This window comes from Triturus cristatus, chromosome 12 (genome assembly GCF_964204655.1).
Source record: "Triturus cristatus chromosome 12, aTriCri1.1, whole genome shotgun sequence".
Taxonomy (NCBI): domain Eukaryota; kingdom Metazoa; phylum Chordata; class Amphibia; order Caudata; family Salamandridae; genus Triturus; species Triturus cristatus.
In genome coordinates, this window is record NC_140595.1 from 111,044,315 (window position 1) to 111,058,396 (window position 14,082).

General features: G+C 40.6%; 1 protein-coding gene across 1 annotated transcript in view; it reads left to right on the plus strand.

The window, feature by feature from the left end:
• The first annotated feature begins 3,406 nt into the window (after positions 1–3,406).
• The window catches only part of JTB (jumping translocation breakpoint), a 38,623-nt gene continuing 27,947 nt past the window's right edge, over positions 3,407–14,082 (plus strand). The window contains exons 1-2 of the mRNA XM_085637669.1: positions 3,407–3,597; positions 10,973–11,203. Coding sequence (XP_085493795.1) covers positions 11,082–11,203 — 122 coding nt within the window. The 5' untranslated portion in view covers positions 3,407–3,597; positions 10,973–11,081. The remainder of the gene's footprint in view (positions 3,598–10,972; positions 11,204–14,082) is intronic.

Consider the following 14,082-nt stretch of genomic DNA (forward strand, 5'->3'; position numbering starts at 1 on the left):
TGCAACGTTAAAAGGAAGCGTCTACTCATAAGAGAAATAACCCTCCGCAACAAGATTTCTTTGCTGTTCGTCGTGTGATTCCCTGAGATGCCTGAATTGTGAAACGTGAGAAAAACTTCAGGGGCATAACCAAGGCCTCTGCAGTGCAGCGTGGGTCCCATACACAGCCTAAGGAATTCAAAGCACTGAATTCCCATTAGTGCTCGCGGCGCCCCTGGCTCGTTTTGATGGCGCACCAGGGTGCCACGGCGCACAGATTGGGAACCGTAGTGCTAAAGGTAAAAGACATTTACATGTTCCCTCTAAGGCTCACTCAACTTGCACAGTAGGAGCTACTGTGACATTCCTAGGGAACATACCCATTGCTGACATTTCCAAAGCAGCAACATGGCCCACACCACACACTTTCACAAAGCATTACTGTGTGGATGTATTAGCACATCAACAATCCTTTGCTGGACAAGCAGTGCTATGTACTCGTTTTTAAGCAACTGCTACCCCCACAGGCTTGCCGCCGCTTTGGGAGAAAGACTGTATTACAGTCAATGCTAAGCATGTGTATAGCTACAGCTACACATGCCTCGAACGGATTATGTTACTTATCCTGTAAGCATCTGTTCTTGGCATGTAGTGCTGTAGATTCACATTCACCTATCCTCCTCCCCGGACACCTGTGCAGGTCTCCGTTTACTTTTATATTTACTTTCATTCACCTTACTTGCATGGACATCACATTACTAACACTTTCTCTAACTCCATTCCCTCCCACCTGTGGCAAAACAATCTAACGATGGAGTCGATGTCCATGCGCAAGATCACCAGGGGGAGGAGTCACACAGCCTTGTGACTCGAAAAAACGTATTAGAACAAAAACAACTTACAATCATCCGAGCCAAGACTCGATGGTGGACTTATGCTAAGCATGTGAATCTACAGCACTACATGCCAAGAAGAGATGCTTACAGGGTAAGTAACTTAATCCTTATTCACAAGTAAGTGTCCCCAGCGGCGGAGTGCGAACCACCCAGAGGAGCAGCTGACCTCCAACTGACTGAGGCTCTAAAGAAAAGCAATTCTACAATATGACTTTGTGGAAAAGACACGAGGCATAACAGAAACAGGAGGAAAAGATTGACTAAAAACACTGCTACTATACTTATACAGCAAACACAAGTATGGGCAATACGTTTGCAGAACTATAGTAATACACATGAAACTCTGAAAATACAACACAGTGATGCCCTCTACTGAACAGAATAGAACATTAGCAGTCTGAGGTTAGCTACACATGCAAAGTTTCTATAATACATGACTAAACTGCCCAGTTATTACATAATTGAAATCAACAATAATTGCATTAAATCTTCTACATAAAGGTTGAATCGGAAAAGTTAGTAGGTACTATACTACCCAACACACAATACGATAGGTCTAAGTTATTTGGTGGACGAAGGCACCATAACCATGAGTCTAGTTGTGAAACACACCTAGTTGATAAGGTACGACCTTATGATTTCCTCAAAGACCTGGAATTATGTGTGTTCACGGTGTGTGATCTTCATAAGATTCATGTTTATTAAAACTTGCAGTTCACCACCTGTCAAAATTAAATAACAAAGCCTTTTTTGTATTATCAAAATATAATCAAAGGGATAAAGTAACCCCTACCGTATATTATAAGGTTATTGCAAGTCACAGAGAAGTTACTTAACCATATAGAGGAACGAAGCAGAAGGCGGAGTTCCTTTATAATGTTATGGAATACAGAGGTGACTGCAATATCCTTATCGTGTACGCCACGGGGTACTTTATCTCGTATAATGCAAGGTCACACCATCACTTTTCCCATAAACCACTGAAAACCTTGATGCGTAGCTCCTTCGCAAGAAAGAGCGAGCATGTGTGCAAACATAAAGAATACAAATAAAACCTCTTGTGCGCGATTAAACACATCAAAAACCTGTTAGAAATTTGTTGTAAACAGATATTAGAAACAGTTCAATACCAGTGAGTTTCTTAAAACAAAAAAGCTGCAGTAGCTCGGAATGTGTAGAAACATTCAGAAAGATTCTAGTTTTTCTCTAGCTAAGGAGTGCAAAAAAATGTTCTCACTGCTTGTCAATGTAAACTATTAAAATAGAGCAGAAGAAAGAAAAGCAAAGTTCTGTTTTTGCTGCTTTAAACTGCTGCTTCAGTTATGTACTTGACCTGTCTTTCACCTAACTGCTGATTATGGCAACAGGCATTGTGACGCCAGAACTCAATTGTAATAACTTCTAATAGTCGAGTTCTGGAATCTTTTCTTTATAATCGGCAACTGGGTACTTCATAAGTCGCTGATTATAAAGAAATTCAAGACTGCTGTTTATACAGAATATTACATGATTCCATGTATTATAGAACCATCACCCAATTATCTATTCTAAAATTGAAATATATTGGCAATTTAAGAAACAGGTCCCACCACAGCGCTATAATTATTGTTTTTAACACATGCAAACTGACCTTTTGTTACAGAAATTGCACAAAGAATGATAAATATTACGCCCAATTTACTAGTGCTAACGTACTCATTCTCAATGTCAGCAAAATGTTAGCCCCTCAAGTGTATGGGTGCCATACGGAATGCCACATGCTTGGCTGGCGTGTGGCACGGAACCTGCCAGTCTGTCATGCCACAACGGTTTGATGCTGTCTGAAATGCCAGAAGGAAGTCAATACAGCAGCTGCGTGTGAAACGAACCAGTGTAAGGGAAGAAAAGAATACCCAGCGCCAGTAAACGTTAGAAATGCCTCATGCCTTCAAAAAATGCCTGCCCCTTTGCGCTCCGTATGCCAGAAGCGCTTGAAGTTGCACCACCAAACCTGCAGGCAGTTGGTAAAGATAGCAAGGACTTTCAGTTTTTTCGCAGCATTAGACAAGCACTGGTTCGAAGTGATATAGGGGGCTAGTGGGCGGTCTGTGCCTAAATCCCCTATATCACTTCGAACCAGTGCTTGAAATGGAAAAATAGAAGTGCCGGTACTCTCCAATTAAAGGTATAGCAATTCTCTACAGAAGTGCCGAGACTTTCCCACTCAGGATAAAACAGTGCCGGTACTCCGTACCGGACAGTACCGGCCCATTTAAAGCACTGCTTCGAACTTCTCACAATCCAAGCCCGGCGAGCCAGACTGGATGGAAGGCAGCTATGGCTGACCGAGTCTGAGGGAGAACTGACGAAACAGAGGCAAGAGCACACTTCACAGCCAATCGGCACCTTTAGAATGTTGTGCTGCGCGCTTCTATTGGCTGACGTGTCCGCCGTTCTCCATCTAGCTCATGCATGTAAAGCAGCACTTCCGATAACTCAGCAAGTGCTTGGGTGAAGACTAGTTGTTATTTGACCCGGAAGAGATAACAATACGGCCCAATGACGTACGTTTAAAGAGCAATAACTGGCTATTAACATCAGTCTGCATTCACGGTCGGTGGATTGAGTATTGAATAGGTGTCCAATTTAGCGTTGACTGGTCTGTATATAAATCTATTGGCTTTAAGACGAAATGCTGAAGTGGAGCTAGCCGGCGTTTCACAGATCGGATCATATTAAGCAGGTTTGATTTGCTAGTATTAGGTGTTTGCTTTTCCTTTATCCCGGGGCTTTCATTATAAGCGTAATGGAATCAGTTTATGTTTACAGGCCTCGGAAGTTAGTCTGCGATTGATAAGCTCTACAAAGTATTATGCAATATATTAAAACATGACTTCGATATCCTCCTTGTTTCACATGCTTCCTTTGCGTTTTTTTGTTTACATTGTCACTGTCTGGAGTATTTTTCCTTAATTTGATCATATATCTGGCAGGTTAATTTCAAGACATTCTAATATCACATCCTAGGTGCAAAAAGGTCGAACGCTTTTTAGATTAATACAACACGAGCAGTGTTTTGCTTTATTGGGGGGCGGGGCGGGTTTACGTATATTGACCTTCTAGTGTATGTAGATGTGATCTGCATTTCTTTGTTTTGGAAGAAGCACCCCTTGGCTTCTTTGTAAAGACTTCCTGTATGATGAAAGTCTGTATGCTTTCATTTTCAGAATGTTTCAGAAAAGCTTCTGTTTTACGCTTCCAGCCATATCTCACATAGGGAATTTTATTACACCGATACCACCCTATCTCACATAGGGAATTTTATTACACCGATACCATCCTTCTTTAATGGCTCAACATTGCATGTAAAGTACCAGGTAAAAGAAGTCCAAGGCAAACTTGTAGTATGTAAGGTCTTTATTTTGAATTAATATTTTCAGATAATAATAACTTCAGCTCCCCCAACCCGTTTCGTTCTCCTCGGAGAACTTCATCAGGGCTAAATTAAGACTTGGTGAAACCTCAATGACACCAAGTAGGTAGGATTCCGAAGTAAGTGCTCCAGTATGTAGTGCTGGACACAAATGGGCTAAGCAGTGCCCAAAGCCAAGGGTCTTGGGTAAAGAAAAAGAGTCCTCAACAGAATATTTCTGTAAGGTCCAGAGTAATCGCTCCAGTGTATTGCGCCTGAGACAAGAGGGAATTCCCTGGGCCAGGTAATGCCAAGAAATATGGGACCGAGGATACGGATCTTGTCTTTCTTGGCATAACCTGGCTCTGGGAATTCCCTCATGTCTCCGGCGCAATACACTGGAGCGATTACTTTGGACCTTACAGACGTGTTCTGTTGAGGACTCTTTTTCTTCACCCAAGACCCTTGGCTTTGGGCACTTCTTAGCCCATTTGTGTCCAGCACTACATACTGGAGCACTTACTTCGGAAACCTACCTACTTACTGTCATCGAGGTATTGTCAAGTCTTAATTTAGCCCTGATGAATTTCTCAGAGGAGAACGAAATGCATTGGTTGAGCTGAAGTTATTATTATTATTATTATTATTTGGAGTTTTGTACCGCGCACGGTTACCCTTGGGCATCCCAGCGCTGTCAATAGATCGGAGCATCGCCCCGCGCACATCATCTCAAACCGGAAACAGGTGAGTTTTTAAAATAAAGACCTTACATACTACAAGATTGCCTTGGACTTCTTTTACCTGCTGCACGCCCACTCGTAATCACACTTTCAGGATCTGTTACACAGAGGTACCACGAAACGGCTGGTGCCGGACTCCAGTGCACAGGACTCCTAATTTGGTGAAACAGGCACGAGGTGCGAAACCAGCAGTCCGCAGTTGAAGCTTTTGTTCCTTAGATTGCATGTAAAGTAGGTCTGTCTTCATTTTGTAAAACCTGACTAAATAGCTTTTCTTATACTGTTTGTAACTGTGTAATGTTATAACACCTCATATAAGACCTCATTACAACCGGACAGCAAATCCGCACGAAATCCTGTTTGTGCCATGTTCAGGGATCGTAGTTTAACAGTAATGAGCATGTATCAGAATTGATGTACTTTTAACAGTGACTTGTTTTGGGTTGTGCCATTTATCTTGGTTCTCACTCCAAATCACAGTATTGATTTAGTGCTTTGCTATGTCCCTTACTCTTATGGTTCAGCTGTTGCATAACCTCGCCAATGTCATTTTTAGAGATGCAATCAGACAATTTTGAAGGAGGGCAATGTCAGCATCTCTCTCTTTCTTACATTTTTTAGCTACCCCTCCCCACACCAAGGGCTGTGTTCTTTGTATACTCTTGTGTTCCTTTATCTTTCCAACGGTTTGGCGCTGTCACCCTCCCTCCTTTCTGTAACTGCATTTTCATTAAAATGCTCTGTCACCAACATTCCTCACCAGAGTTTGCTATATGTTCAGTTGAGTACGTAGTGGTTGGTGGTGCCAGTTTTCCCAATCTTGAATAAGCATATTGGAAATACCGATTCATGTTTATATAGTGGTATCAGGGTGTTGTTTGGTGATATTTGCCAAAAGATTGGTTATGACTTGAAAGTAAAATATCCAGTCATTTGAATTCTTTAAGTCCGATCTTGTCTTTCAGTCACCAAAGAGCAACCCTACTGCATTAATTAACTAAATATGACATGAAGTTTACCTCATTTTACACATTTTCTATTTAATGTGGTTTCTGTATGACTGATTGAGGCTTGGGGAAATTCCACTTGGTGAAATGTTATCGAATTGCAAGAATTTGTTTCCTTTTTTTTTTCTCCAGACTAGGGGTATCTTAGCAGCGACAGTCGTTTACTTCTTTTTGTTCTGTCTTCGTTATGATAAAGTAAGGAAACACTGTCTCTTCTATTAAGTGGTCCCAGTGGAAGAAGAGTCTGTGATAAAGTTCATCTAGGCTCCGTGACTGATAGCTTCGTTGGTATGTTTGTCATGGCCAATTGTCTGCAGAGAACGCTCATTCATAGTGATTTAGATCAAGATAGCGTTGTAGATTGCTCATTCTTCGAATCGATAAAACAACTTGGGCGTAAACTCCTATTTTTATTTATTTGATTATTTTCCTTGAAGATGTTTTATTATTTGAGCATGGATTATCTTTTTTACCAGATTATTTTTAATCAAATTATGGTTCTGTATTTTACTTTGGTCAAGAATTTATCCTGCCTTTTTGTAGAGTATTAGATTTGCACGATTTTGAAATAAGTTAATGTTGGATTTTCTAATTTTCAACCATTGTAGATCCTTTGTTTCACTTAGATTTACTAGTGTGTCAGGCAATGTTTGGTCTAATTTTCTGTGAATTTTTAAAATGTTTTAAATTATCACCAACAGCAGTTCGACCGTTTGCCGATGTTGGAGCCGCATGTCTGTTTTTTCCAGGGCATATTTTTGCCCTTATTGTTTCCGTTTGGCCATCAAGCTTTTTCAAGGTGTCAATACTGAACGCTGTTTTAGGTTACACCGATTGTATTTCTTTGAGAAACCCCTAATATTGTGTAGTAATTTGAATTCTAAGTTTAAAATGGAGAACAAGTTTAGTTTTCTTTGCTGTTGCATTTTAAGTCATTGTGTTAGTGATTTACCTAATATAGGTTTCCGTATCTCTGTTTTGTTTTTAATGGTGCAGTCGACCATTTAGAACAAATCCGTTTATTCAAGTCTCTGTGTCTCTCCTCTTTGGAGTATTCTTGTTGTTAGCTGTACGCTTCTTGTTTATTGGTAAGTTTACTTTCCCAATAGCGACAGTAAATTAATTTTAGGGGTGCGAATGGAAATGGAATGATATCAGCTCTAATGGGAGTGTAGCAAGGGTACGTTTCTTCAGGCCGGAATTTACACTTCTTAGATTCCCATTTGCAGAAATGAATACCATGTGCGAGTACTTTGTGACTATGCAACCATCACAGCTTCCCAGACGTACTTATAGAAATCTTTCCGAATTCCACCAAAGTCAAAGAGTTATTTTAAATGGAAGTGTAAGCTTATGTGAGTACGTTTTGTGAATCAGACCAGAGGGGCTAAGTGGTCCAACTTATTTCTCTGTAAGTACAGCACAGTTTATTTGGGATCATAAAGGTGTTTCTGAGATCTGACAATGAATCTTTTGTCCATGGGTGTCAGATACAATCAATCATTCTTCTCTGAATTGGACTCTTAAATACAAAGTTCCCGCAACAACTCCCTTCTCATCTGAAAATTAAACTTGATAGGCCCAGTGTTTTGAGATATATATATAGCTTTTTTGTGGTTATTGTTTTCTGTCTTATGCCATGGTTTTGTGGGCAGGTATTGTTTTCCTGCATGCGCCTATATGCTTATTTAGGGATGAAGTTAGGCTTTGGTAGTTCTTGTGTTTTAAACTCGCACGCATGAATATATTCTACTTTTATAAGGCAAGAGCTTCATATTCTATTATTTGGACAGTGTTTTGATCACAATGTGAATGTATGTGTGTTTGGGATATAGAAGTTTCATCAATTGATATTTTTGTGGTTATAGTGCTTTAGCGTATAGAGTGACTTGTTGGCAAGTACTGTTTTCCCTTATGTGCTCACATGCATATTTTGGATGAATATTGTATTTGGCAGTTAGCACATTTATGCTGCCACAAATTAGAATATTTCCCATTGATACAACCAGGAGAATTTCCTGCTCTGGTATGTGGAAGGTCTATTGACTATAAAGTGGATGTATATGTGTATGTTTTTTTTATACTCTCAACTATGTACCCTTTGGCGCAGTTGTTTTTTCTTTCAGATTTCGAAACCGTAGACGGCTTGCAACTATTTTAATTGATATTTAGTTAGTTTCTCTCTGAGATTCTGCCGGGGTTCCGTTTCTCAGAGTCTTTCCTTTGAATTTTCTGTGTGTCCAGCTAATGGTTCGTGGGTCTATTCCTGCTTCATAAATGCTACTGTTGTCTTCATTTTATATAGTAGAACAAATAAATACATTATCAGAAGTTGTTTTATTTTTCCACAAACAATTGATGTATACTTTGTGAGTGGCTTGAACCACTAATTGAGGGTGGCAGGAGTGGTTAGGCTTTCCTTGAATTAATAAGCGTGAAATACTGCCGGAGCACTCAGACGGTGTTTTCAGATCACTACATGGACAACCAAACTTGAAGGCGTCAATCAATAGAATTAATATCATAATAAAGACTAACATTTAATATCACAGTAAAGACGTACAAACAAAAATGCATCAATACCATACCCTAGCAACTCTAATAAATGATATACGCAACTGTAGCAGTAAATACAAAACATTACTGTCTGCATCCTAGTGTTTCTGCATTTTCCTTAATGTGTTGAGTATATCGTGGGAGCAGCTGAGGGCATTCTGTTAAACCTTCCATACTGAACAGGGGTGTGGAATTTAACAAAATATCTACTTCTCCATGGGGCAGGTTGCTTCGTAAATCTACTTGTCCAGTAACAAAATCCACTTGTCCCTTTTGTGCCATGTAATGCGGTGACAAATTGTGGCAGCAATCTCATTATCCAAGAGCCCTGAAATGGCCTCTCTGATTATGCCAGGGCTCCTTCCATAGTAGGATTTGAATACTAGCAATTCCCATATGTTGCCATGTTTCCGCAAATCTACATAATGGCACTAAAGGTAATGGTATGCAAAAGTTCCAGGGTTGGATGCCTTTTGAGTCTGTGCAAACCTATTAACTTGAATGTTTTAAGGGTTTTTCGCCAAATCTTCTCTAATCTTTTCCCATACTCAGAAAGGTTGCACATTTACTCCTGACAATGGCAGACATAACACTTCTTCCAGGGTTGGGAAAAAAAGTGGTTGGAGGGAAAGTGAACTTGCAAACACTCAGATTTTTGCATGAGAAAATCTACACCTGCATATTTGCTCATGCTAAAATGCAGTTCACAAATATTTTCTAGGAGTACTATTTCTTGGCCTATTTCTGTAAAGTCTTGTGAATTCATGAAAGTCGTATATCTCCACTTAATGCAAGGACATGAGTGCACTTTTGAGACATTGTTTAATAATTTGGCCCCTAATTAGGTCTGGTGTTAACCATGACCTTTTGTGTTTATTAAAATTCTGTCTTTAGGCTAGCTTCTGTGAGTGACAGCATTCTGTTCTTTCACAAGGAGCATAATCGACACACAGTCGTTTTGTTCAGTGCCAGGAACTCCTGTGAAAATGTGTGCTTTTCAAGTCCAAAACAATTTTTGCTTTTGCCAATGTTTGTTATAATGATGAGGGCCCCACATCTCCCACACCAAAAGGTTTTACAAAAACACATGCCAAAACAAGTCACGCATTGACAAAACCAAAAGGCTGACCAACAGTTTCAGACCTATTGGCTTTACCAATGCTTGTTTATTTTTCTGTTTCCCATAATCTTATTAAAACTGGTTACACTGATTTTCCGTTATGGATATTTTTGGGAAATACTAGCATACATCAACAAATTTTAATAAATGATGCTGCAAAAAAAGAGTACCAAAATGTAACAGTGGTTTAGCAAAATGTTTTTGCATTTTTTTTTGTGAACATTTTATTTTGAAAGCAAAGAATTATCAATTTTGCTTTCAAGTTTCTGCATATATTTGCATCTAATCAGAGAGCATCCTGGGAGCAGTACACATAGCCTCATATTGCTACACATTAAACATGTGTACACAGTTTTATCCTGGAACCACTGTCAATAGTACAGTCTGAGCTTACAATATGTTCTTTTTTCTCTCACCCTAATAATAAAGGTTTTGCATTAATGAACCATAAATACAAGTTTGAACAGCATTAACACATGGACACAAATATTACCTTAACTGCAGGATATGCCTTTCCCCGGTCAATAACGTGATACTGTAAACTGGCAGCCAAAGGGTTTGTGATGTAGGGGGTTGGGCCTACTTGTTCCGAGGACAAAATACACATGAAAACTTGTTGCCCTTGACCCCAAACAATATGTCCCGAGCATAGGGCTATAGGAATTCCACATCCCTGCTGAAATTGGTGCCTTTTCTTATTCCATCTCAACTATATGGTCCGAAACATCTCCACTGCCGGATCTAAAAGAATGGCTTTGGATTGTAAACTGTTTTAGTTTCACTGTGGGCTCCTCAGAAAATGATGAGCAGGAGGTTGTTCTCCTGCAAGCAGGCTGCTTTCCTGTATATTAGATACATTATAATCCCTTTAAGATTAAATCTAGAGGGTTTCAAAATAGGGTTGGTATCTCTAGCTCCTAGTATTAGAATAGAGTGGGATATTGAATGCACCTGATAGATAATTCCAGATGCTGTAAATATTTCCTGTAATTTGCTTCGGGCCTGAAAGTAAGGCATAACATTTAGTTAATTATTATCCCACTAAAATTCACATGTTTTTCCTTCCCCTGGCAAATATTACCCAGTTTTATGTGGAGAAATCTGTTTGGGCAAAACAATATATTATGATAAATATCACACAACTCTAAAGTTGGATCCCTGTGCGAACTCCTATTTGCGTAGAGATCGGAATGTAATTTCCCAGTCATAATCCAGTCTATGCACATGTGGCTATAAACCACTGGATGATCAGCCTTTTTCCCCCTTTCACTTTTTTTGCACAGGTGCATCTTGAGGTGTGAGGGGTGCAATGGCTGTGGACATTTTTAGAAGATAATGGTTGGCCACTAAAGAAACTTGCAACACCGCCTCCTATTGGTAAAGGGTTTGGCCATGCCTGTCTGCTGGATGGATGCTTGGAAGCTCACGCGGAAGACTACGCGGTCTCAAGGCTTTGGGGTTCTTCCCTACTTCTTCTGGTGTACAGTGTTCATCGTGTCCATTTTTGGTGTGAGGTAAGGCAGAAAAACAATTTTCAATAGGACCTCTCATGTTGACTGATTTCCTACAGGCAGTATTCAATAGCTGCAAGAAAGAAAGTTTTAACTTTCAAGGGGTGTGGAAAGGAGGTCTCTCCCCTGTGAGAGGTGGGATTTGCAGCGTTTCGCCTGGGCCATGAACGTAATTGTGTGCAACGTTGATTCTAATGTTAGACGTTCAGAAATGCAGGGGCTCTGCTAATGTTTCAGCAATTTGCTAGCTGTCAAGAAATTGCCAGCTTGTCCTCGTTCAGCCACTGCAGCATAGCTTAACTCATGAATTGCCAGTATGCCCCACATATGTTTAGATGGGGATTTGCTACTACCTCACTTACTAATAAGAAATTGCTTAATAGCAGCATGTGCAGATCACGGCAGCAGGCATTTTAAAGACTCGATATCAACTAAGAAAGCTTGTATTTTATTTGGAATCTTCGTGCTCTGGTAGGATGATTTTTGATGGTGTTAATAGTTTAAGTGTGACGAGCAAAGGTTGTGTGGCACATTTAATTGTCTTGTCATTGGACTCTCCCTTTTATGCAGACTTTACAAAACGTTTTTGTTCTTTTTCATTGAAATGTGAAAGGAACACCACCGTAGAATTATATTTATATTTGCTTAGCCAAAACAACGGATGCTGTGATCGTTACAAGTGCCAATCTGTCATATATTCCATCTCTTTACCTCTATCCCAATTTTCCCTATACTTTCCCACTCTTTTCTCCCATGTCCCCCATTTATATTCCCACTCATTCACCTTTTCTCTTCTCCCACTCTTCCCATTATTATTCTTGTGCTGCCTTCTGTTGGAACTTGAAAATAACCTTCTCCTCTACCTTGTGACCCCCTCATTACGTCTTCATCCTTCTCTACTTCACTCTTCCGGGTCTCCAAGTTCTGAAGTGCTTGGAAAATAACATGTTGGAGTTGCATACAATACATGAATGTTGAATCCATGATGATGGGTGCCAAGTGCCAAGTTGGCCTTTCTTTTCTGTTTGGCTCATTTGGCACAAGCTGCCAACCTGTGAAAGATGATCAAATACAAAAGATTGGGCCATGAAACACCCTGCCGCATCACAGCTTCCTCCCCCAACAGATATATGTGAGAGCAAAGCAATTAATCTAAATGTGGAAAGGACTGGAAGGGGTTCCTGGGAAGTGACGAAAGCTAGGATTTGCAACCGGCAAAGGCAAATAAGGGGTCGGTACAGAGAAATATATACGTACATAAATATAACACAAAATATAAGAAAACATTCTAACACAGCATATTCCCGGCACTGACCTAAAGTGAAGTCTGTATAATGTACTCATTATTATCCAGAGGGGGCCATTGTTTATCCCACTTTTGAGGCGCTAATGGGAACCCTGAGCCCACCAGAGATTTCCCTTTTTCAAAGGTCCATTTATTTCTGCAAGTCTGAGGAAGTGCATCTTACCCTTGCATCCTGTTTGTGTTTGCTCTTTTGCAAGTGAAAGTCTTAATTTAGACGGGTTACGTTGATTGGATTGAAATGGGTGCAGACACTGCACGCTAACACCAGCAACACAAGAAAAGGTGGGAGTTTCACTTGATCGGAGTGGGTACCTATTCCCCAACGGAGAGGGGAGGAACCATCCAACATCCCGCAGGTAACTCCAATTAAGCGCGGCATCCCATAAAAGGAAAGGAGCAGGCTGTCCTCTCCATGTGGACAGGAGCATCCCACAGGGTGAGCACCATGGATGAATGTCTTTTATATAGCGCACAGCTACTCGGAGAGTGTCCCGGCGCTCAGCATAGAAGAACAGGTGAAAAGGGGCTGAGCCCTTAAAAGTTTACCAAATCCCAAAGCTTAAAAAGATGTGTCTTCAGGACCTTCTTAATAAAGGCTTCCTTGGGTATTAATCTCACATGATCAGGCAGCTGGTTCCACATACTTGCTGCTCTGACCACAAAGGAGGACCCCCCCTCTTCAATCTTTTCAGAAATGGGGGGGTTGTTAGGAGGCCAGCGCTACTAGATCGTAGCAGTCTTCCTGGTCTGCACTCCTTGATCCTGTCATTTAAGTAAGCAGGACCTCTATTCTAGAGGGCTTGGTGGACCATAGTCATAGTTTGGAACATTATACGCTTGTGCACTGGAAGCCAATGAAGTTTCTCACAGAAATGAGATACCAAGGCATATTTGAGTAGCCTGAAAATAAGGTGTATTGCCATATTCTGTATTACCTGTAGACGCATGACTAAATAGTCAGGAAGACCCAGATGCTGAACGTTGACATAATCCAATCGGGACAAGATCAACGTCCTACCCGCAGTAATTTGAAATTCGTGAGGGAGAAGATACAGAAATGTCCTGAGCATGGGTAGAGCCTTCCTAGTGCAGTCATGCTTACATTCTCTCCAATGGACATCACACACTTTACACATACATACTACAAATTAGGATGAGTAAGGGCTCCGGTTATGTGGCTCTGGGCAGTGCGATATGTTTCAGCGCTCCTCTTAGTTCGCAGGACCCCTCCTTCTGTTCTGAGTGTACAACTGCATACAGGCCAGACAGCCTGTTAAAGTGATAAAAGCATTAAACATTTAGAATAGGATTCAGTAGGTGGTGGGGTGACTGTTAGGAGTAGTATGGAATAAGTTACAGGGGTGAGAAATTAATTGTGTCACTGAAAGAGAAGAGGGCAGCGTTGGATAATGTTGCCCTGTCAACATTTTAAGGTTGTGATGGAAGTGGTTGCAGGGAAGATTTTTGTTAACCATGCTTTGGAAGAGTGGCAGTATCAAAATGGAGCTGGTGGGTGACGTAATTGGTTGGATGAAAGAGTCTTGGCAAATTATATCTTAGAAAGGAAAGTGTTCTG